Consider the following 24,829-nt stretch of genomic DNA (forward strand, 5'->3'; position numbering starts at 1 on the left):
GTCTAGAGTGAAATATTGCACGTTGCCTCAGCTTGCAAAATAACTTTCTCATCTCCTAATTTTTATACTTACAATGTCAATGATGTGTAAGAAGAGTACAGTAGAAAATACAGTAAGTAAGTATATATGCTACACAATGGAAAAAAATATGGATTTCACGACGCTGTGATCGGTATCGGCAATATCGGTATCGGCCTATACTGTTTCCAGTGATCGGTGATCGGTGATCGGCCCCAAAAAACCTGATCGGAGGATCTCTAATTTATATGGACCTCAATGGTGACTGATTCCAAATACATCCCCCTTGTCTTTCTCCAGGTGAGTCTTGTGAGGCAGAGCCGGTGGAAGGCAGCCTCAGAGTGCCGGGTACAGACAGTGATCTGATGGACGGAGAAGCGGAAGGAGACACGGTGGTCATTGCTGGCCAGCCGGAGGTGCTCAGCACACAGGACATGCAGGTGAGTGGCTCAAAGAATATCTGTAAGTTGGTATTTCTCGAATGGTAACGCCGCCCATTACCCAACACTGATATAACGGTGTCTTGCATTGCGTTTGTGTGCCCTGTTTCATACATGCATACAGGTGGAGAACGAGTTGGTGGATCTGATTGATGAATTGTTGGAGAGAGATGGAGGCGCTGTTAACAGTGCCATTATAGGTAAGCCTTCAGCTCCCTCTTGGTGGGGCCCTTTAAGTTCATAGGTGAAGCCAAGGGCTTGAGTGTGATTTTGTTTCCTCTATCAACCAGTGGGACGGAGCGGTGAGGATGAATCGCAGGAGGATGTGTTGATGGATGAGGCCCCTTCCAATATTAGCCAGGCGTCCACTCTTCAGGCCAACCGTGAAGGTGAGGCGGTAACGGCGACTTGTATGGTCGTAGGGCAATTATGGCCACAGTCTGAGAGAACTTGATTTGATTTATCGTTTGTTTATTTTTGTGTTCATACGACTACACTCTCTCTCCTTTATCAGACTCCATGAACATCCTGGAGCCAGAGGATGAGGAGCACACGCAGGAGGAAGATTCTAGCGGGAGCAACGACGATGAGGACAGCCAGGATGAGGAAGAGGAAGAAGAAGAGGAAGAGGAGGAGGATCAGGTACAGTATGGAGAAAAATGCATAAAATGTCTGGGGAAACATGACATGTGGATTTGTCTTCAATGCTCACGGCTTCATCCCCCCCCAAGGATGAAGATGAAGGAGATGAGGATGATGATGATGAAGGTTCAGAAATGGAGCTAGATGAAGACTTTCCTGACATCAACGCTGCACCCCACATCCGATTTGAGAGGTTCGATAGGGACGACGACCTCATCATAGAGTTTGACAGCATGTTCTCCACCACTGGTAAGTAGGCGGGACTGTATTGAATTGTCTGATTATATGACTTATACGTCTCACATTTTCAAGTTTAATTCAAACATAAGTAATTTTTCTAAGGCATACCACACAGCTCTGCGTTAGGCCTTTAATTGTACTACATCCGTGCCTTCTTTTAGAATCGCTTTGTCAAACTTTCAATTAAAATCACTAATGGTTACTTCTCCCTGCACTTTATATTTTATACATATTGCAGGTGTACAATCTTTTATTGGATGCATTGGATTTTTGAATGCAGAACAAAACATACTCAAAGACCGCACAATTCAACAAATAAAATATAAAATACAAACTGCGACAACATTAAAAAACACAAACCCATGGCTTAGACAACAGTCAAAATGAATAGGGCCTAATGAATTAGAATTAATCTACTATCATTTTTTATTATATTTTTATTTGGTTCCTTTTTATATAAAGCACTTTGTAAATGTTGTTGTTAAATAATACAACATGAAGATTTAGAATAGTGGTAGCTTCACTTGGCACACTTGTGATGAGAATGACTTGGGGGTTGCGAGTGAGCAGTCCTTTAATGTCTGCGTCCTCTTCTCTACTGTGTTCTTCCATCAGCTGACATCCCTCCCTCCCCAGGCAACATCCCCAGTTCTCACCCGCTGATGGTGCGGCATGCTGACCATGGCTCCCTCACCCTGGGTTCGGCCAGCACTAGCAGCCGCCTGGCACAAGGCATGGGCCGCAGCCAGCGCACGTTGCGCCAGCTCACCGCCAACACCGGACACACCATCCATGTCCACTACCCTGGCAACCGGCAGCCCAACCCCCCACTCATCCTACAGAGGTGAAACCACTGATGTGATTGTATTGGTTGATCGTGGATCACTTAAGAAGAGATAGTCTGTATAGTATATTAATACCTGTATTTACAGTATATAGCACCTATCAAAGAAAAGCACAAAAGTGCTTTACAATAAATTAATTATAAAAACCCAACATTTTAAGAGAAACATGATAGCATTAATCTGTACTATAAAATTTAGTTTTAAGAAGGGATGTAAAAGACAGTTTACCTCCCTGAGCTCTCCAGGCAAGACGTTAACGCAGCTGAGGGCCTGCATAGCAAAAGCCTACTCCCCCTTATTTACGAGCCAAGATTTTGGAACCATTAGATATGGTCCTGCTGGATAAACTCACTAACAAGGCTATACAGGAGCCTGACCATTCAGGGCTTTAAAAACGTTACTTGTCAGTGTGCGTTAAAAGCCTGATGGAAGCGTTTTTAGTTTAATCAACTGCAGTCTTTGGAGGTTTCACTTAAGCTTGTCAAAGAATGTATTGGTGTGACAACAGCACACCTTGTTTGATAACGCTGTTGAAACACAAAAATAATTGGTCTCTTTGTCCATTTCTATTGTCACTCAAAACCTGGGGGCATAACCGGCCTGCTATTTTTTTTTTTTATGCTTATAATTGGGGTCTTCCTTCTCTGCTCAGATTACTGGGTCCCAGTGCTGCAGCGGACATTCTGCAGCTGTCCAGCTCTCTGCCCCTGCAATCCCGTGGCCGAGCCCGCCTTCTGGTGGGTAACGAGGACGTGCACATAATCGCCCGCTCTGACGATGAGCTGCTAGATGACTTTTTCCATGAGCAGAGCAGCACAGGTGGACAAGCAGGTGAAAAATCACTGTAACACATTGATATACGTGTGGTGAATGACACGTTTGCTGATCTTGGTGTATTCTTAACATTGCTCACTTCTCATCCTTCTAGGCACCCTCTCTAGTATACCCACTGCCTTAACGAGATGGACAGACGAGTGTAAAGTGTTGGATGCTGAGAGTATGCACGACTGCGTAGCAGGTTGGCTGATTTTAGGACTTAAGGCAAATTATGATTTGCATGCTCCACAAACGTAGTACGGGTTACTGACCTTTTGTGCAACACTTTCAGTGGTGAAAGTGCCCATCCTGCAGCACCTAGAGAGTCTGCGTGATGAGGAGCTGGAAGAGCGTCGGGAGAAGAGGAGGAGGCAGCTGGCAGAGGAGGAGGAGACCAAGCAAAATGAGAGGAGGGCCTCTGGAGCAGAGGATGTTAGGGAACAAAGCCTGCAGGTTAGGAGACAGACTGTGCACTTTTCAGATTTAGATTATTTCAATTAATTGTTTTTTAATCCTTGTAAACGTTTTTTTGGTCTGTGTTGACAGGGTTCTGGACTGGGGACAGTTAATGGGACAGAGAGCACTGCAGGTACAGTCACCATTAAACCTATAATGCCTTATTTGGTTAAAGTGCCATAGCAATCTTGGTCCTTGAGGAGAGGGCAAGACCGATGAGGATGTGATGGCCAGCTAAAGACAGTGCGTGTTGTGGGGTGAGGTAGTAGTTTGTATAGTTTTAGGATCACACCAGATCTGGGAGATAACTATACAGTCTACTGTCTTTCTTACAGCAACGCCAAACCAACTCTTCAACCTACAGCTACAGTGGAGAACTGTTGATTGCAAAATGTCTAGCAATATTGTTTAACTCTATTTTATTGTAGTTGCTGTATTGTAGCTTTCAGCCCTGTGCTTTGTAGCTTTCAGCTTTCCAGTGGTAGATATTTACATATTTGTCTATGCTGTGGTGAGGTAGTAAGTTGTGTTGTTGTTGGGGATCAGGATTGTGCACCCCGTTAAGGAGATAACTATACAACTTACTGCCTTCCTCAGTGTAGGTCCGTGACTCCCTGCATTCCTGCCTATATGGATCAGTAGCCTTTAGCTTTGTATCAGACTAGAGGTTCAGGTGTAAAACCTGTCACAATAAAATAATACTTTCCATTGTTTCTGCATTATATGAATGTGAACAGTCACTGATTGTGGACAAAACCCTTAAAGTGGGTAAGGCCTTCACTAGTGTGACATTTCTCTTGTCTGGTTGTTCCAGAAGGCGAACAGGCTCAGGGTGGTACCGTGTCGTGTCTGGACCCACCTAGGGTCTCTGAGGGCTTCCTCACTGCGCCCCCATCAGGAGAAGTCACCCCCACCACCCCTGCTCCCCATGAACAGGCCCTGGTCTCTCTGGAGACAGCCATCAGTCAGCAGGTCCACCAGCCAATCGCTGACATGCTGTTGGCTGAGTCGCTAGCGGAGTCGCGTGCCGAGCTGCTGGCTGAGTCGCATGTCAACTCGCTGTCCGTTCTGGGCGGGGCGGACCTTCCACCCCAGTCGGCAGCTGATAGACCCAGCAATGAAGCAGAGGCGTCCCAGATGGAAATGTCTCCAGCGCCCACAATCGGTGAGAGAGGTGGAGGAGCATTGGATGGAGGCAGGGAAGGTAGACTATCTTTGAAAACACTCTTTATACTCACCGGCCAGCAGCAAAGGGCACACATTTTGTACTGGCAGTGATATTGACCAAGCTGGTAGCCAAAGATCTGTCATGCGCTTTTCTGAACCATATGCCTTATAAACTATAATTTTTTTACTGTGAAGATCATTTCAAATGTAGAAATGTGTCTTGTTCTTTCCCTCCCTTAACTCAGCCTCCTTAAGTCCAGACATCGTGGAGACCTCGGAGCCTGCAGCAGTCGGCGTGTCACAGTTGGAGGGGTCACCCATGGATACCAGCAGCCCTGCTTCTGCCACACTGGAAGAAGCCCCATCGAATCCTGCCCAGACCGCCCAGCTTTCCCAGGAACTGTCCGGCAGTGGGGAGAGTGGGTTGACGGACAGGCAGACGGATGCAGAGACGGGGTCAGTGGCTTCAAGAGGCATCATGTAGATTCTACAATTTACATGATTCTTCTACATTGTAGAATAATGCCTGAGCATTGTTTGAACCACATTTGTTATGAATTCTGTCCGACAGAAGAATGATGCCTCTCTTTTCCTGTCGTAGCTCTACATCCATCTCGTCACCCGGGGAAACGATGCCCAGGAGCGACAGTGCCGACAGCCAATCCCAGGCCATCCAGGAGGAGCCCCTCCCATCCACCAGCAACGACGAGGAAGACCCACTGGCAGGTAAGATTGAATGTCCCTAGCATGGATTGTCCAGATAATTTTGGTCTCGTAATGTGTGCATTTCGTCTTTGCGGTTTCACCGTTGTCTTTGTCACCCGCAGGCATTAGTCTGCCAGAGGGCGTGGACCCGTCCTTCCTGGCAGCACTTCCTGAGGACATCCGTCGTGAAGTCTTGCAGAATCAGCTGGGCATCAGACCGCCCGCCCGTCCCCCTGCCTCCGCCACTCTGCCCTCCACCACCGCCCCTGTCCTTGGAGGGCCAGGGGTCACGGAGGTCAGCCCCGAGTTCCTTGCAGCCTTACCACCAGCCATCCAGGAGGAGGTGAGGGGAAATGCATAATACTCATTCCAATCTGTTGATCTAGGACACTACATAATGGGTACTTTACTTGTTTGTGTTTTGTCTATGTTCTATAATTTAAAAAAGTTGATAAATTGGTTCAATCAGCATAACAAAAGCACAAATAACAATAAGACTTTCAGAAGCTGATTAGTCTCCTTAATCTCTTGTAAACTTCAGCTTTAAACCTTTAATTCTGCCAGTCTATAACTAACGATAGGTGTTAAACTGACTGAAGTTGATTTCACCATGTCTACTAACTAACTGAAACAGTTGGTCTCTGCGTGATTGGAAATTTTAACAAATGTGTTGATTCAACTAATTGATCAACAAATTACTATGACTATTGGTATTAAACTATGAATTCCTTTAGTCAAAAACAGCCATAATCATACTATAATTCTAACAATGTCTGTGTGTCTGTGTGTGTGTGTGTGTGTGTGTCTGTCTGTCTGTCAGAAACACCGCATTATCTCCTCATTGCCGGCACCAATCGCTCCCACTTTTCACACAGGCATTGACCATATGAATATGGAGGGCGTAACGAAGCCCTTTTTTCGATTTGACACATTAATGATGAATAATGAATTTATTAGTGAATTCCTCACACACCTCCGCCCCTTAGCGACACCTGTATCACAGGCCACCGTTCTCACTGTTACCCCACTGGCATGCTTCCTCTAGCTACCGGCGCAACACAACAAATAGTGCCCTATAAAATTTGGCCCCTCCCCCTCGCTCTGGCTGCTGTCGAGGCGAACACTCTACCTTAGTAGGATCCGAGGGTTTTCTTCTGGAGTAGCCTATACCTTCACTGGATTACGTTCGCTACGGGGATGGATTACGTTTATTTTATCAGGGAAGGAACTCTGGGGGCAACAGACTTTGTTTGGAAACACGGAACAATACAAAACAATAAGGGAGCTCGCGCGTGTGTGCGCGAGACACGGACATTTGTTTCGGATCATTCATTCATTCAACTCTGTGTGTATAACTGTTGATTCCTTCATTTGACTTGAGATAAAAGGTTAACGTGAGTTTTGTTTCTGACTGTTTTCTGCTTGCTTCTTTAGGCTATTTTCATTACATTCCCTTTATCAATCGTATCCTAAGAGGAGATCATTCACAACCTGTGATTTAAATAATTCGTAGCAGTGATAGCGATATCTGACCGTTACATATGGTCAGATATTACATACAACAAACAACATGCCACGAAGAACATTTTTCTGCGCAACAGACCCACACGGGGAAAACAACTTGGACCCCGATACTACTAGCTACTCTTGCGTCAGTCGACATAAATTCTTCTTTGGGAAGCATCGCGGCCAACGCGCGGGTTGCGTGGCACAGGCACCTGAAAGCCAGCTCTGACAGTTCTGACGGGGGCATGTTAACGTGAACGAAAATATTCAATAACTTCCATTTCCTTATTAAACTTACGTTTAATTAGCCTACTTTTGTGCCCAACCCAACTTCAACACCATCTGTAAACAATCCCCCCCCCCTATCACATTACCCACACTGAACATCATTTGCTGTTCATATATTCAGAACGGGTAAGGACTAGTTAGTGTAAATTACTGAGATAATGAGATTTAAACCAGGTTACATATATATTTTGAGCTAATTGGTGAAATGTTCTTGGACTATCCAGGTGTTGGCCCAGCAGCGGGCAGAGCAGCAGCGTAGGGAGCTCTCCCAGCAGCCTACCCAGGGAGACACTCCCCTGGACCCAGTCACCTTCATCCAGACGCTGCCCTCGGAGCTCCGCCGCAGCGTCCTGGAGGACATGGAGGACAGCGTGCTGGCCGTGATGCCCCCGGACATCGCTGCTGAGGCGGCCGCGCTACGCAGAGAACAGGAGGCCCGCCAGAGGCAGCTGATGCACGAGAGACTGTTTGGTCACAGCTCGTCCTCTGCCCTGTCAGCCATCCTACGCTCGCCGGCCTTCACCAGCCGGCTAGGCAGCAACCGTGGTGTCCAGTACACCCGGCTGGCTGTGCAGAGAGGAGGAACCTTCCAGATGGGAGGAGGAACCAACCACAGCAGGTGACGGGCCCACAATGATTTTTAGTGAAACTTAAAAAAATGAAATAATAGAGCATTCTATTAACCACTTAAACCCTATGTTGTCTGGGGTCCCCTAGAGCAGTGTTTCCCAACCTGTGTCGCGGAGCTTTGGTGCTCCGTTTGATGTGTCCAAGTGCTCCGCGTAATTTGACCGAAATTAAAGGAGAATTCCATACTAAAAGGCTTTCTTACCTTTCTTTGTAGTTGTTACGTCCCCACCAAAGAGGTCCAGGTGTTATTTTGTGCAAAAGCTCCTTATCCTTATTTCCCCTACCATAAGCCCTAAATGAATTGCATTGAATTTAATGGGAATTGAATGGGGCTATGGGGTGTTGTGCTAATTCGCTTATTTCCATTGCTCAAAATTATAATTTCTTTGTATATATCCTCTCATAATAATGTAAATAATATCCCAAGCGGCACACTTTACTACTTATTTCGATGGAAATAAGCGAACTAGCATAACACCCCATAGCCCCATTCAATTCCCATTCAATGCAATGCAATTCATTGAGGGCTTATGGTAGGGAAAATAGCCAATAAAGAGTTTTTGCACAAAAAAACACCTGGACCTCTTTAATGGGGACGTAACAACTACAAAAAAAGGTAAGAAAGATAAGAAAGCATTCTAGCATGGAATTCTCCTTTAAGTTAGTGTTACTTTCTGTCAAATCAGGCGGCACACTAACTCAACCCCCGAAAGCAATATTATAGCTACTGGGCTGCAGGATTCTTATTGTTGCGTCGTCGATAACAACCACACGGAACAATAGACTCTTAACGACCCTCTGCCATTGAAATGTTAATACTTAGATGCATGCAGAAGACGCTACATTTCGCTCCCTCTAGAAAGACTGGAACGCGCAGAGCGCATATGCACGTAGACAGCAGACACATACAGTCCTAGGCTACATGTCCCGACCCAAACACGTAAAGTAAACGTAACGTTGTTGTGATTAAACATAATGTGCCACGAAAAATAGATATCCAAAATAGATGTCCATAGATGTCCAAACACGATCGCCTTGTTCGGCCAACAAAATATATCTCCCTCCCTCCACAGTGACCACAGAAGCGCAGTGATGCCTGATTTATTCTTCGTCGTACACGTGTTATGCTTGCATGCTGAAAATGGCTGATCTACAAGCTCACAACGCGTTGCGGACTCAACGCGTTGTGAGCTTGTCGATCAGCTATTTTCAGCACGTGGAAATAAGCAGGCTGTGAGAACTGAGACCCTTCACAATAAAAGCATGCAGCTTTTACAAGTTGGCCCATAATAAAGACAAGGAAAAGGATTAGGTGGAATTTCACATTGTATATGAGCAATTTTTTTAAACTGAGGCACTGTCTCTGTCCTTTTCTTTCTCTTTAAAGTTATTTGATGAGTGCTGTCATGTGTGTTTTTAAAAGTATATTTACTTTGACTATATATTTAATATATATGTATATTTAATATATATATATATATATATATATGTGTGTGTGTGTGTGTGTGTGTGTGTGTGTGTGTATATATGTATATACCCCCCCCCCCAGGTGTTCCCCGAGACTTTTAGGCTATGAAAAGTGTTCCCTGGGACAAAAAAGGTTGGGAAACACTGCCCTCGAGCTCTATACCGCTACTTTTTCCCTGCACCAAATCTGTGCCAATGCATCGTGTTGCTACAGTGTTTGCACTGAAAGTACAATCACAAGTTAAAATTCACAAGTAGTTATTTGTTCATGGGTTATTTATATAAAAAATTATTGATTTGTCTTGTCCACAGACCGTCCAGTTCGAGTGTAGACTCGTTGCTCCGTCTGCGAGGCCGGCTATTGCTGGACCACGAGGCTCTTTCCTGTCTGCTGGTGCTGCTGTTTGTGGATGAGCCCAAGCTAAACACCAGCCGCCTGCACCGTGTGCTCAGGAACCTGTGCTACCACTCGCAGACGCGTGGCTGGGTGATCCGCAGCCTGCTTTCCATTCTGCAGCGGAGCAGTGAGAGCGAGGTCTGTGTGGAGACGACACGCCCTGAAGACGGGGCACGGGGCAAGAGGAGCGCCCAAGGGGCGTGCGGACCTAAAGGCTCGGCCACCACCGCCTCTTCCCTCTCCTCCTCTTCGTCCTCGTCTTCTTCATCTTCCTCATCGTCCTCCTCCTCCTTGGAGCTGCTGAACAGGGTGGAATCTCGCAGCTCCAGCCAGCTCTCCTGGCTCTCGGTTTCCATGGACGCGGCTCTGGGCTGTCGCACAAACATTTTCCAGATCCAGCGAGCGTCTAGTAGGAAGCACGCCGAGCGCCACTCCACAGGAGGCTCAGTGGGACCAGCGTCATTAGGAGGAGGAGGCAGCCTGTCTGGGGCATCGGCAGGTGTCACGTGTGCTGGGGGAGGAGGTTCTACTGTGCACATTCACCCTCAGGCCGCTCCGGTGGTGTGTCGACATGTACTGGACACACTCATCCAACTGGCCAAGGTGAGTCGCTGGACATTCGGTTGTACCGAATAACCTCTTTTTTCAAGCTTCAGATATTCTTATTTTGATGACGTCATGCCCCGGCGTATCACCAAAATATTTCATTAACGTGCAATGTTGGAGGTTCTAGATTTTGATAGATTTGCGATTATTTGTCCAGCTCTAGTAATAGATCAGAATGTGGCCTTCTGAATATTAAATGGAATTTGATCTACAAAATGCATTGTCAAGCTTTAACTATTGTAGAAATGTGTTGGTTTAGGTTAACATGAACTATTCGTTTCTCCCTCCCTGCAGGTGTTTCCCAGCCACTTCACCCAGCAGCGCTGTAAGGATCTGTCATTGTCCTCCACTGACTTAGACGCTCGCCTACTCTCAGGCTCATCTGGTGGAGGAGGGGGAGGTGGGGGTTCACGGTCAGGATCCCAGAACAACCCTAGCTCCAACCCCTCCAACACCACTCTGAACTCTCTGGGTTCCTTTGCTCTCACGCCCCAGTCCCTGGGCATCTCCACCGACTTCTGGGACTTGCTGGTCAAGCTGGACAACATGAATGTCAGCCGAAAGGGCAAAGCCTCCATGAAGACAGTGCCACTGGGGGGCAATTCTGAGGCGGAGGGAGCCCAATTCAGCTTGGAGGCCTCTCCGCTGGGCCAGTTGATGAATATGCTGTCCCACCCTGTCATCCGGCGCAGCTCCCTGCTTACAGAGAAGCTGTTGAGGCTGCTCTCTCTCATCTCTATTGCCCTGCCTGACAACAAGGCCACCGAGGTGCCTGCCGGCCACCCTACCCCGCAGGCTGCCAACCCCAGCACCACTGTGAGCTCTGCTGCTGCTGCAGCCACAGCCACAGCCATGGCTGCCACCCAGGCTGCCGCCCAGGCTTTGGCAGCAGTGGGCTCTGTCCAGGCTGCCGCAGTAAGTTCAGGGGGCTCGGTGGGAGTTGGAGCCCAGGGCTCATCCTCTGGGCCTGTTCTGGCAGCCTCCCAGACCTCCTCTTCTACAGCAGTATCTATACCCACATCCACCGGAGTCAGCTCCACAGGTATATACGTGTCATTTAGTTCATTTAATTAATGTTTTTAGTTAGTTTTAGTTGATGTTCGTGTCATACCATTGTAGCAGCCAAGGAAAAGTCTCTTCATGAGTCAGTTTGGAGCAAAAGATTGAGCAGTATGTTTTTGTTGTGTGAACAGGGAAGCAGAGGACTGTTGTCAGCAGTGTTGAGAGTGATACCAAGATGGCCTCCACTGGACTCACTGAGAAACAACTACAACTCTCTGTGGAGGTAGGGGAAAAGTTTAATTTGAGTTTTTTGAGAATTTTCCACTGATAGGAATTGATGTAACAAAAAAAAGTTACCTAATCTTACTCTCTGCCATTTGACCTGTGATCATTAATATGTCAACTTTAACCCATTCTGGACGGGAACCCCTTTTGGTGTTTTAAGCATTGTTATACTTTAGCTGTTGAACGGCAGATCAACAAGCTCGGCAAGTAGATCTGCTATTTGTGAAAATGTGACGCAAATCTTTGAATATATATTCTTTCAGAGCAAATGTTTTTAACTCTGATCTTTGCTTCTGGGGGGTCCCTGGAACAACATATTTTCAGATGGGGGGGGGGGGGGGTCGGGGTCGGTGGCCAAATACAGAATTCTGGGGGTCCTTGACATGGAAAAGGTTCAAAAGGTTGAGCACCACTGACATAGAAACATAGGATTTTCAGAAAACCTTTAGGATTTAGAAAGATGTTTCTTAAACTGTTAATGATTAGAAGATTTAGAACACGTTCCTGGGTGTCTGTGTGTAATGTGGTTTGAGATATTTTACATTTTAGCAGTGAGCTGACGTCATGTCATGGACACGCAAGGAGGGGATCTTCCGCGCATTCCGTCGTTCTTCCGGGTTCTTGGAAACCAGCCACTGCGTTTAGTTTTACTGAGGTTAGGTTTAGGTATAGTTTTACTGAGGTTAAGGTTAGGGTTAAGTTTAGGTATAGTTTTACTGAGGTTAAGGTTAGGTTTAGGTATAGTTCTACTGAGGTTAAGGTTGGGGTTAGGTTTAGGTGTACTCTGTACTCAACCCAAGGAAGGAATCGTGCTCGCCATGGACACTGGGTTCACTTACTTCCTGGACTACATGTTGTCTCAGTAAGACAGCCCTCCCCCCTATCCACAAGGAGGATTATAGGAATTGTAGTCCAGGAAGTGTCCCTTTTTAAGCGCAAAATCCTAACCCTACTCCTGATCTTCTTTTCACCAGGTGTTAACGTCTCACTCATGTTCAGAGGAGGGTCTGGAAGATGCGGCCAACATCCTGCTTCAGCTGTCCAGAGGAGACGGAGCGACTAGAGACACAGTGCTCAGACTGCTGCTCAGTGGAGCCAGACACCTGGGATACACTCTCTGCAAACAGATTGGTCAGTACAGTGCCACTGGTCCAAATATGGTCACTTCTGTTTGAACATTTTGACCATCGTAATTATGGATTTTTGCAAATTAAGGCTTCAAAACAGGACTCCTCAAACCACTGCATGATTTACAGCTATTTGTCCTAACTCGTGTCACATTTGCCGTAGACGATGAACGGAGAATTTACATCATGTGTCTGCGCAAATCGATATGTTACGTCATGATGATGTACAGATGATAAGAGCGCCCCTCACTTCACACGGGTGTGATTTTTATTTTAACAGTAAACTGTTTCAATCCTGCATCCCTAGCTGAATATGCATGCATACTGTATATTTTCCTTTCCTTCCATACATATCTTAAACCCTCCTTCCCCCAGGCACATTGTTGGCAGAGCTTAGAGAATACAACTTGGAGCAGCAGAGAAGGGCGCGAGCTGATGCCCAGTCCCCCGATGCCCCTCCAGAGGACTCATCCCTTTCCGCAAGGCTCAAGGGCAAGTTGAGCAGCAGGTGAGCCGAGAGCAGCTATGGGAGGAGGTTGCTTTACATTGAGACCAGACTTGAATAAAAAGAGGCTCACCCGATAGCTAGATGGTAAAATGTAATAATTTATCCAACCATAGTCTTGTCGAATATTCGATTATTCATCCTTGGGGACAGAAGACTATTCGGTAGATTTTGGTCAATCTATTCCCTAGACATTTCCATGTAGAACAGCAAATGTATTCAGCTTTGTAAGTAGGCTATTTGGCTCATTTTGACAATTGACCTTACAAATAAGTACCCAAGTAATGGATGTTAATTCTGTTTTTATATATATATAAATTCATTATGGACCAACTGTTGGGATTCAGATAAATCGAGTGTCATTTTGTGCGTGCCTGTTTTTGCATGCTCACTCGTTTCTTTATAATGACTGCATTCGTCTTGTCGCCCATGCTCGTGTGTTGGCGGGGGCGCAGGTTCGACGGCTCAGAAAGCGTGGTGATCGTGGCCGCTCAGAAGCGCACCCTGGGGGGGCGTGAGCTGCAGCTGCCCTGCATGAGCTCCCTGACCTCCAAGACATCCACGCAGAAGTTCTTCCTCCGTGTGCTACAGGTCATCATCCAGCTCCGCGAGGACACGCGCCGTGCCAACAAGAAGGCTAAGCAGACAGGACGGTTAGGTAGGAGAACTACATACACCCACAGTAGTACTCTTTTATTTTACAACATCAATTGACATGCATTTCTCCCAATTGAAGCTAATTCCCAAATTATTTATGTTGACAATTGTCCCTCCTTTCCTCCGTCGCTCCCTGCATGGCCAGGCTCCAGCAGCCTAGGCTCCGCCAGCAGCATCCAGGCCGCGGTGCGTCAGCTAGAGGCTGAGGCTGACGCCATCATCCAGATGGTGAGAGAGGGCCAGCGGGCACGCCGGCTCCAGCAGGCCCCACCGCCCACCTCCTCCTCTGCCTCTGCCGCTGCCGCTGTTGCTGCCGCTGCAGGATCTTCCGTGGCGGCTCCCCATGCCCCCCCTGCTGGCGCTGCCCCCCCTGCCGGCGCTGCTGGCACCGCCACGGTTAGCATGGGCTGCACTGACAGCAGGCCGACTGCTACTCACACACGCACAGCTTGTGTACTGAAACAGTACAGAAATAGACATGTAACCTTATTCATACAAGCTAGTTAATCCAAGACACAGCCATGACAGTCAATCGATGTGGTTCAAATATAGGTACACTTCCAATATCATATTTCCAGTGTTACACATCTACAATATTACCATACCATACCATACCATCTTTATTTCTATAGCACATTTAAATAACAAGTTGTACCAAAGTGCTTTACAATAAAATAATAAAAATCACAGCTTCATTTAAAAAACAAACAACATACAGTACACGGTGTCACTTTCAACATCAAAAAGCTCATACTATGCTAGGAAAAGCCAAAGAATAAAAATATGTCTTGAGGCGTGATTTAAACACCTGAAGAGTGGGGGCCTGTCTTATGTGCAGAGGCAGCTCATTCCAGAGCTTGGGAGCTGCGACTGCAAAAGCCCGGTTCCCTCTGAGCTTCAGCCTTGATTTAGGCACCACCAGGAGAAGCTGGTCAGAGGACCTGAGGGTCCTTGTGGGAACATACGGTTTGAGTAGTTCAGAGAGATAAATGGGTGCCAAACCATTTAAACATTTGAAAACAAAAAGCAAAACTTTAAAATCAATCCTGTATCGCACAGGAAGCCAATGGAGGGAGGCTAGTACAGGACTAATATGGTCACGCTTACGTGTACCTGTAAGCAACCGTGCGGCGGCATTCTGGACTAACTGTAAGAGAGAGATGGAGGCCTGGTTGACTCCAATATACAGGGCATTACAGTAGTCGAGGAGGGATGTCATAAAGGCATGGCATATTACCAACTACTTGCCTACGTGATGAACGTAAAGGCATACTGTAACTTTTTCAATTTAACAGTATTGTTTATAGTCTTACTGTCTTTCACTGGTATATTTCTCACAATGTCCATTCCACAATGTGTTTTTTGCCAACTTCTCAAAACGCTATTGAAAATTATTTTGTTCGAGTGCCAACACCCCGCCGCAAAATCGCGTATATTTTACAATTAAAAAAGACAGTTTGTTTCAGACTAATACTGTCAAATTCTGTTTTGGTCACAAGAGGCTATTGGCTACTGGTGTGTACTACCTGTGCATCTTGGAACATTAATAAGCTATCCCTGCAACTGATGCAATAAATGGTACCCTACATTTTTGTATTGCTGTACGACGTTGCCACTACTGACAATATAATTCAGACTGCAGTTCTCTTGCAGCCTGCAGTGTCATGTATCTGTGAGTGTACACTACACACTGCTGATGTAATGAGAACTGGCAGCCCTGAATGAAAGACTGCACCTGTGGTCCCACTGCATTCTATAGTGGTTTGGTCTGCATTGACATGTTTTGTAATTTGGACCGTTGAACCGGTTTGCAGTGTGAATGTGCTGCCTGCTCAGATTGTATGACATTATCTGATTGGTTAGCTGGCTGACATGGTTTCCTGCTTTTGGCCTTCCCCTGCCCTTCTCCAACTCCTGTCCCCTGTCACAGGTTCATGGAAATGTTATTGTAATGTACGGCAGTCTAAGACTTGACAGTAACTACAAAATGGTTTGCGTTATATTAACTTTGTTCCTTTCACTCTTCTTGTATATTTTATGTTAATCTGTGTGCCCATCCCATTAGTCGGACGTTCAGTCTGTGTCGGAGAGCCAGGCAGCCCAGAGAGATGAGTCTCCAATGGACGTGGACCAGCCATCCCCTCTGGAGCAGGACGCTACACCTTTGGGTAGGGCCCCTTATAGACACAGCTCTATCTGGAGCAGGACGCTACACCTTTGGGTAGGGCCCCTTATAGACACAGCTCTATCTGGAGCAGGACGCTACACCTTTGGGTAGGGCCACTTATAGACACAGCTCTATCTGGAGCAGGACGCTACACCTTTAGTTAGGGCCACTTATAGACACAGCTCTATCTGGAGCAGGACGCTACACCTTTAGTTAGGGCCACTTATAGACACAGCTGTATCTGGAGCAGGACGCTACACCTTTAGTTAGGGCCACTTATAGACAGCTCTATCTGGAGCAGGACACTACACCTTTGGGTAGGGCCACTTATAGACACAGCTCTACCTCTGGAGCAGGACGCTACACCTTTGGGTAGGGCCACTTATAGACACAGCTCTAGGAGCAGGACGCTACACCTTTGGGTAGGGCCACTTATAGACACAGCTCTACCTCTGTAGCAGTATGCTACACCTTTGGGTAGGGCCACTTATAGACACAGCTCTAGGAGCAGGACGCTACACCTTTGGGTAGGGCCACTTATAGACACAGCTCTACCTCTGGAGCAGGACACTACACCTTTGGGTAGGGCCACTTATAGACACAGCTCTATGGAGCAGGACGCTACACCTTTGGGTAGAGCCACTTATAGACACAGCTCTATGGAGCAGGACGCTACACCTTTGGGTAGTGCCACTTATAGACACAGCTCTAGCAAAACATCTATACACACTTCCTAAGCACTTCTGATGGCCCATATCGGTTGGCTCCACGTCAGTTCGTTTTAATTAATCCATTCTCAGTTTCCGCTTTTTATTTGACAGGAATCCCACAGGACTCTAGATCTACTTATATAGCCCTCTACACAAGATCTCTTAGCTGAATCTAAGCCGATCTAAAAGCTCAAAACATTTTGCGATGCGTTTTGAAGATCTGCTATTTTCTCCAGCTGTCACCCCAGAATAGGAAAGCTAGGGTTCATGTTAAATAAGTTATTTTAGTTATATTTAAATTAATTTGACTATTATATTGCCTTTCAATTTCCCCCATGTTCAGATGAAGAAGGCAATGGTCAGTCTGAGAGTGAGGAGAGGCTTCCAGACCTCCCTCTGTTGAGTGAGCAGCTGCTTTTAGACGAGCTGTGGGACATGCTCGGGGAGTGCCTAAAAGAGCTGGAAGAGTCCCATGACCAGCATGCCGTGCTGGGTAAGTAGCAGTGGTGTTTTTTTACTTATTATGTACTCTGGAACTGAAATGGAACCCGTATTTATTTTTAACCCATTTAGACCCGAGGATGATTCTACAAATACAAAACAGTTTTCAGAAAAACGCATGTTTCTATGTCAGTTGTTCTAAAAACATTTTCATGACAAGGATCCCCAAAAATATGATCCCCAATATGAAATTGGCCGCTGACCCCCATCTGAAAATATGTTGTTCCAGGGACTCCCCAGAAGCAAAGATTTGAGTTAAAAACGTTTGCTCTGAAAGATTTGCACCACCATCTACAAGCTCGTAGCGCAGCACAACGGTGCCGCGCTATGAGCTTGTAGATCTCTCCAGCCAGCGAGCGGTGGAGGCCTTCTTCTTGGTTCATTTCATCATGTCATGTCTCTGTTCTCTCCAGTTCTCCAGCCAGCGGTGGAGGCCTTCTTCTTGGTTCACGCCACGGAACGGGAGAGCAAGCCCCCGGTGAGGGACACCCGGGAGAGTCAGTTGTCACACATCAAGGACGAGCCTCCGCCGCTGTCCCCAGCGCCCCTCACCCCCGCCACTCCCTCCTCCCTGGACCCCTTCTTCTCCAGGGAGCCCTCCTCCATGCACATCTCCTCCAATCTGCCCCCCGATACCCAGAAGTTCCTCCGCTTTGCCGGTGAGTGACCCAACATCATCAAATTCATGTATACTGACCTTTTTAGTAGTGGTGGTGAAAAAAATCGATTAGTCAATTAATCGCGATGCCATCATGGGCGATAATTCATCGATGCACAAATGTCAAACATCGATTATATAATGTATTTTTTTTTACCGGAGCAAAAGGGCGGAACTAATCTGCGACTGCGCTGCGTCGTCGTACCCGACCGTTTAGAGTGACGCACACAGTGCTCGCACAAGCTTTAGCTTTCAACAACCAAAACAGAACGAGTTACCAACGCGGAGGGGAAGAGAAAAAAGATGACAGAAAGGGAACATTTTGGATTGTATGAGGTTGAGGGGACACGAGAACTCGATAAAACTCACACCATCGACCGCCTGTGAAATGTGGCCGATATGGGACGATGTAGTGTGGCTCCAAAGTGCTAACATGGCCCAGAATCCGTCGCTCCCCACGACCGAATGTGAACGTAAATCCTTTGCAATAAAAGTGCCGATGGACTTCGTAATTCTAGTCGCCTTTTCTGAGTGCATGGGCAGCTGTCTGTGTGTTCAGAATCGGGATGGTTGTCTTGACTGCATCTCTGGATGTCAGTGGGCAATATGGTCTTGTACACGTTGTGAGTTGTATCGAGTTCCCGTGTCCCCTCAACATCATAGGATCCAAAATGTTGCCATATACTTGTAAAATACTTTTAAACCAAATGCGTTTGTGTGCAAACAAACAGAAAGGTGCCACATAATAGTCTCAATAACTACCCCAAAGCTTCCTTAATGACACTTCAGTAACTGAAAATTAAATCCCTGAATAAGGAAACAAAGAAAAGCACCTTTTTTGTCCTAACAAAGAATAAAGGCAATTTGACAGAGTGCTGCTGACCTCAACCGAAATCCTGCCCATGTATTTCTATGACATGACATATTATGTCATTATTAATATATATTTATCGTATGCTTGTACAAACTCATTCTTTTTTTTTTTTTTAAGAAAGCTGCTTATTGCTGTTCTGTATTTGGCCACGGACACCCATCTGAAAATATTTTCTTCTATGGACCCCCCCAGAAGCAAAGATTTGAGTTAAAAACGTGCACTGTGAAAGAATATATATATTCATAATCATTAGAAAGCACTTTGTTTATTAATCACACAGTGACTGAGTGATTAACAGTGCGTGATTAATCGGGATTAATCGAATCGTAACATAGCTCAATTAATCAGGATTAATCGGGATTAATCGAATCGTGACCCTCGGAAACGATGTGTAATCGCATCGTCAGGTACCTGGCGATATCCGCCACTACTTTTTAGTGTAGAATGGATAAAAACTAATGTTTTTGTCTCTTGGCAAAATACAAAAGTATTTTGTGTTTGTCTGTTTTGTATTGTTGCTCCCCATCCCCTTTCCCCAAGAGGACCACAACTGAAACAAGCCTATCCTTTTGAATGTATTTTCAATAAAGTAATCAATCAATGATCATGGTAAAAGGATAATGTGTTGTTTTAGGGAAAATCCAACTAATGGATTGAAAAGTAATTAGTTACTTTAAACATGTTTCCATATTCTCTTTTCATCATTTAGAAACTCACCGCACAGTGCTTAACCAGATCCTGCGTCAATCCACTACTCACCTGGCCGACGGGCCTTTTGCCGTGCTGGTCGACTACATCCGCATCCTTGACTTCGATGTCAAGAGGAAGTAAGGGCGATTTTACTGTTGCCTCAGGTTTGTTTCATCTCATAAATTGTTTGAAATGATCCTAACCCTTTCTGCCCTCTCTTGCAGGTATTTCCGCCAGGAGCTTGAGCGTCTGGATGAGGGCCTGAGGAAGGAAGACATGGCTGTACATGTCAGGAGAGACCACGTGTTCGAGGACTCCTACAGGGAGCTGCATCGCAAGAGCCCAGAGGACATGAAGAACCGGCTGTAAGGCTCCCAAGTGTACTTACTCATTGTCTGACTGGTTCCCTCTCGTTGTTTCCCTTCCAGAACCCTTACTGGTAGGGATGTCCCAATCACGTTGTTTTGCTCCAGATCCAATTCCGATCATTTGATTTTGAGTATCTGCCGATACGGTTTTTTCCCGATCCATTATTTATATTTTTATAGGACACTTATGCCGTATCACAATAGTACGATATCCCAAATCACAGACAATATCCAGTCTATCATGATATGGATTTAATATTGATATCGGATCGGGAGCTAAAAGATCGGGAGATTTTTTTAGCTTCCGATCATTTGATCTCAACTCAACTCAACTCAACTTTATTTATATAGCACATTTAAAACAACCATAGCTGCCACAAAGTGCTGTACAGTACATAGGTAAAAACAGTAAGTAAACACATAGACTAAAAACACAGAATACAAAGACAACACACAAAACAAGAAAAGGAGGGGGGGGAAGCAAGTTCAGGAACAGAGGTCTCATGCTGTGTTAAAAGCCAAAGAATAAAAGTGCGTTTTCAGTGAGGTTTTAAAAATGGCCAGAGAGGGGGCCTGCCTAAGTTGCAGGGAAGGTCGTTCCAGAGCTTGGGGGCAGCGATTGAAAAAGCTCTGTCCCCTCTAAGCTTCCGTTTCGCCCTCGGGACCTCTAGCAGCATCAGGTCAGCTGACCTGAGGGAGCGGGCGGGAGAGTAGGGGTGGAGGAGCTCAGAGAGGTATGGAGGGGCGAGACCATTTAAAGCTTTAAAAGTAAAAAGCAGAACCTTGAACTGGATTCTAAAGTTCACTGGCAGCCAGTGGAGAGAGGCGAGGATGGGAGTTATATGCTCTCTCTTACGCGTGCCAGTTAGTAGTCGGGCAGCCGCGTTCTGAATTAACTGGAGCCGAGCAAGGCAAGACTGACTGGCTCCAAGGTAGAGGGCGTTACAATAATCCAGCCGAGATGTAATAAAGGCATGGATCGGGACAACCTTTCCTTACTTACAACCTTTCCGTCTCTGTGTTCCTGCTTCCAGGTACATTGTGTTTGAAGGAGAGGAGGGCCAGGATGCCGGTGGCCTGCTCAGGGAATGGTACATGATCATCTCCAGGGAGATGTTCAACCCCATGTACGCCCTGTTCCGCACCTCGCCGGGCGACCGCGTCACCTACACCATCAACCCCTCCTCCCACTGCAACCCCAACCATCTCAGCTACTTCAAGTTTGTGGGCCGCGTCGTGGCCAAGGCGGTCTACGACAACCGGCTGCTCGAGTGCTACTTCACGCGCAGCTTCTACAAGCACATCCTGGGCAAGAGTGTCAGGTTAGTGGAGCCAAAGGAAATAAACCTTTTGAAAGTGAAGGCTAGTAAAAGGATCAAGGAATTCTTGCATGTGTGAACATTTTCTGTTTGTATTATCCATAGGTACACAGACATGGAGAGTCTGTGTGAACATGTGTGAACATTTTCTGTTTGTATTATCCATAGGTACACAGACATGGAGAGCGAGGACTACCCCTTCTTCCAGGGCCTGGTATACCTGCTTGAAAATGACGTGTCCACACTGGGCTATGAGCTGACATTCAGCACTGAAGTAATGCTTCACTTCATCTCACCATTTAGCTTCTAGTAGAAAATTGATTCTTGTGCAACGTGTCCTAAACCTTTTTAAATTGATATGGGGCAGGAAAGATTTGAGTCCAGCATGCTCATGCTCTTTTTATCCTTTCATCGTGGGAAGCTAAGTGCTAATTACACAGCCTAAGTGCCTCAAAACTGTAATTTAAAGCCAGCTGGACCTAAATTGCTGTTAATGGATGCTAACTGACTATCTGAGATTGGGCTTTAACAGTTAAAGAGAAGCAGTGCTAAATATCTTGTGTGTGTGTTTGTGTGTGTGTGTGTGTGTGTGTGTGTGTAGGTCCAGGAGTTTGGGGTGTGTGAAGTGAGGGACCTCAAGCCCAATGGAGCCAACATCGTGGTCACAGAGGATAACAAGAAAGAATATGTACACCTTGTCTGCCAGATGAAGATGACGGGTGAGAATAGGCATTTGACTCACTCTTGAATGGGATCAATCCCCCGAAGAAAGCGCTTTCAAGTAGGGGTGCACGATTATGAAAATATGACCGATCTCCGATTATTTGCATGGTCATATCTGCAGATACCGATTCTGACTGATTCCGATATTATACAGAGGACCAATGCAATCAAGCGCAGGCACTGGGCTTGGCTCAAAGCCTGTTAGTTAATAAAGTATATCGATCAATAAATAGCCTATACTTCTATTTTCCAAGTGTCTGTTTTCACAATTGAATGAGATGAGAACACAAATGAAATGTAGACAATTGTAAAGTTTATTTTTACTTTTACATTTTTCTAGACAAGAGGTACTCGACACTATTGATTTATATTGAACTCATTGATGAATCTTAAAAAAAAATGTTGCTGGTAAACTGAGACCAATACGATGCAGCATTTTTATGGCCAATTCCGATTATGCTACACATCGTTCATCCCTACTTTCAAGTGGTTTTGACTTCATACTCGTGTTCTGATACTTAAGGTGCCATCCGTAAGCAGCTGGCCGCCTTCCTGGAGGGCTTCTACGAGATCATTCCAAAGAGGCTGATCTCCATCTTCACTGAGCAGGAGCTGGAGCTGCTGATCTCTGGCCTGCCCAACATCGACATCGACGACCTCAAAGCCAACACGGAGTACCACAAGTACCAGTCCAGCTCTATTCAGGTACTACGGATCTATTAACTAACACATTTAACCCATTTAGACCGATTGTGGCAGATTGTGGAAAAAGAAAATTGCTTCTAAATCCTAAAAACCCTATGTTTCTATGTCAGTGGTGGTCAACTTTTTTCATGTCAAAGACCCCCAGAATTATCTGTATTTGGCTGCGGACCCCCATCTGAAAATATGTTGTTCCAGGAAACCCCCCCCCCCCCCACCTGAAGCAAAGATTTGAGTTAAAAAACTTTCTCTCTGAAAGTATATACAAAGATTTGCGCCGCATTTTCACGAAAAAAATAAATAGCAGGTCATAGTGCGGCACTCGGTGCAGTGCTATGAGCTTGTAGATCTACTATTTTTCAACAGCTAAAGTATAACAATGCTTAAAACACCAAAAGTGCTCTAATGGTTTATAATGAATTCTTATAGGCTTTAATGCTGTTATTGCCTTTTGCCAGAAGGGGGCGTTTTAATGTCACATTTGAAAAGGTTTCTTCCCAGTTAGCAATACTCCTTACACCTTAGAATGGTTTTATCTAGCCTAACACTTCTCCATGCCATTGTCCTGCAATATAATTTGTATTGCATAGTCAGTTTTAGTATGCGTCATTTATTTACTTTACTGTATTTTAACAATTTGATGACTTATATCTAGCCTTTTCTGAATTTTTTTAGCCTTTCTTTAGTCCTATACCTAGCATGATTAACACAGTCACAAGTGTTCCACACGCCTTGAAATTAGATGGATTCAGAATAGCAACAAATATACAAAATATTATCATTAAATTCCTTCATGTTTTTAAAGATCCAGTGGTTCTGGAGGGCCCTACGTTCCTTTGACCAGGCAGACCGGGCCAAGTTCCTACAGTTTGTTACAGGGACGTCCAAGGTGCCCCTGCAGGGTTTTGCTGCTCTTGAAGGCATGAATGGCATCCAGAAGTTCCAGATCCACCGTGATGACCGCTCCACTGACCGCCTGCCGTCTGCTCATACCTGGTACAGTTTGAAGCTAGACTGCAACCTTTTACACATATTTAACCAATATATATATATAGACATGCACCACCGAGATTATCTTGCTTCTTTTTAAACTATTCTTTTATGAATATAGCCTTATAATGTAAATGTGTTATACAAGTTTGTTCTGTCTTTCTGTCTCCCACTAGCTTTAACCAGCTGGATCTCCCAGCCTATGAGAGCTATGAAAAGCTGAGACATATGCTGCTGATGGCTATTCAGGAATGCTCAGAGGGATTCGGACTGGCTTAAACACTGAGACTCTTAACACAGACATGCATTCAGAACACCTGAATTAGACTCGCCTACTCTTTGACACATTCATACAACAACCCATAAACGCACATGTACACAAACACTCACCACACGTGCACACATACTGTCCACTATCATAAACATTACTGGATAACTTGTTGAATGGCCTAGACTTACTGGTTTTGAAATCCATATAATGAAACAGATAAACCAGCAAGCGAAATGGGACTGATTGACATTGCCTACTACACACAGAGCCTCATGTTGACACGGTTGTGTCTCCCTTCCCAGTTTAATGGCAAAACGCGTGAGCGGATTCAGAGGATTAAAAACATGGACTAATATAAGAGACATTTTCTCCATTTAGTTTGATTTCTCTGTACAAAAGGTTTGGGAGTTTATTATGTTTAATCTTTTTTGTTCTTCTCTGGCTGTGTAAAAAAGAAAAAGGAGAAGGTTGTGTGTGTGTGTGTGAACAGGATGGTTATAAAACCTTTGGGGAAAAAATGTTGGCTGTTTCTTGTTGCAAATTTGTGACCTCATAAGCCTTGAAAATGGGGAAAATTTTTATGGGGGGGATATAGAACAACTTGAGACGTTTTGGAGATATTTGCGAAAATGCACTTTTCAAAGTTTTGTGGCATTTTTAAGGAAGGATGGTACAAAAAATGAAGAGAACACCTGAAGGAGAAATTAACCATAAATTCTAGAGTATTTTTGGCTATTAAATCGCTGACCCAGCCTTGAGCCTTTGAATCAGAGTGGAATAACTACATGAATAAATGCATAAAATTGAGTCCATTGTCTCTTTTAACATTGTCCATAATAACCATTACGTGCAGTGTAATTCACCCTCCATCTAAACTAAAAATTAATTATCGAGTGGTGTGTAACCACACTTGTAAATTTCTAGTTTGCGATGGTTGAATTGACTCATGGCTAGTGAGTATTTATCAGCCTTCAGTCACCATCCCTCCTAATGACGATACCTGACTCATGTTTTGATCTTTAGTGTGGTGTAAGGTTTAAAATTGCATATCAAAATG

The 24,829-nt window shown here is 45.4% G+C and overlaps 1 protein-coding gene across 13 annotated transcripts in view; it reads left to right on the top strand.

Annotated features, from left to right (window-relative positions):
* The window catches only part of huwe1 (HECT, UBA and WWE domain containing E3 ubiquitin protein ligase 1), a 57,357-nt gene extending 33,065 nt beyond the window's left edge, over window positions 1–24,292 (top strand). For 9 of the 13 annotated variants that reach the window (XM_083769625.1, XM_083769633.1, XM_083769626.1 and 6 more), the window contains 33 exons: window positions 319–458; window positions 583–658; window positions 749–847; window positions 973–1,100; window positions 1,190–1,349; window positions 1,956–2,184; window positions 2,838–3,016; window positions 3,114–3,203; window positions 3,294–3,454; window positions 3,548–3,590; window positions 4,272–4,661; window positions 4,870–5,080; window positions 5,226–5,350; window positions 5,452–5,672; window positions 7,348–7,742; window positions 9,533–10,220; window positions 10,518–11,265; window positions 11,417–11,508; window positions 12,485–12,641; window positions 13,013–13,144; window positions 13,585–13,800; window positions 13,945–14,195; window positions 15,865–15,967; window positions 17,020–17,169; window positions 17,591–17,836; window positions 19,419–19,536; window positions 19,624–19,764; window positions 20,802–21,089; window positions 21,255–21,360; window positions 21,688–21,805; window positions 22,333–22,514; window positions 23,317–23,507; window positions 23,678–24,292. In XM_083769625.1, the coding sequence (XP_083625751.1) occupies window positions 319–458; window positions 583–658; window positions 749–847; window positions 973–1,100; window positions 1,190–1,349; window positions 1,956–2,184; window positions 2,838–3,016; window positions 3,114–3,203; window positions 3,294–3,454; window positions 3,548–3,590; window positions 4,272–4,661; window positions 4,870–5,080; window positions 5,226–5,350; window positions 5,452–5,672; window positions 7,348–7,742; window positions 9,533–10,220; window positions 10,518–11,265; window positions 11,417–11,508; window positions 12,485–12,641; window positions 13,013–13,144; window positions 13,585–13,800; window positions 13,945–14,195; window positions 15,865–15,967; window positions 17,020–17,169; window positions 17,591–17,836; window positions 19,419–19,536; window positions 19,624–19,764; window positions 20,802–21,089; window positions 21,255–21,360; window positions 21,688–21,805; window positions 22,333–22,514; window positions 23,317–23,507; window positions 23,678–23,780 (6,677 nt within the window). In that variant the 3' untranslated portion in view covers window positions 23,781–24,292. Of the gene's footprint in view, window positions 1–318; window positions 459–582; window positions 659–748; window positions 848–972; window positions 1,101–1,189; window positions 1,350–1,955; window positions 2,185–2,837; window positions 3,017–3,113; window positions 3,204–3,293; window positions 3,455–3,547; window positions 3,591–4,271; window positions 4,662–4,869; window positions 5,081–5,225; window positions 5,351–5,451; window positions 5,673–7,347; window positions 7,743–9,532; window positions 10,221–10,517; window positions 11,266–11,416; window positions 11,509–12,484; window positions 12,642–13,012; window positions 13,146–13,584; window positions 13,801–13,944; window positions 14,196–15,864; window positions 15,968–17,019; window positions 17,170–17,590; window positions 17,837–19,418; window positions 19,537–19,623; window positions 19,765–20,801; window positions 21,090–21,254; window positions 21,361–21,687; window positions 21,806–22,332; window positions 22,515–23,316; window positions 23,508–23,677 lie in introns of all 13 variants that reach the window. The other 4 variants (XM_083769634.1, XM_083769629.1, XM_083769627.1 and 1 more) reach the window with 4 other exon arrangements.
* The last annotated feature ends 537 nt before the right edge of the window (window positions 24,293–24,829 follow it).

The sequence above is a fragment of the Protomyctophum parallelum genome (genome assembly GCF_964188405.1).
Source record: "Protomyctophum parallelum genome assembly, chromosome: 7".
Lineage (NCBI taxonomy): Eukaryota > Metazoa > Chordata > Actinopteri > Myctophiformes > Myctophidae > Protomyctophum > Protomyctophum parallelum.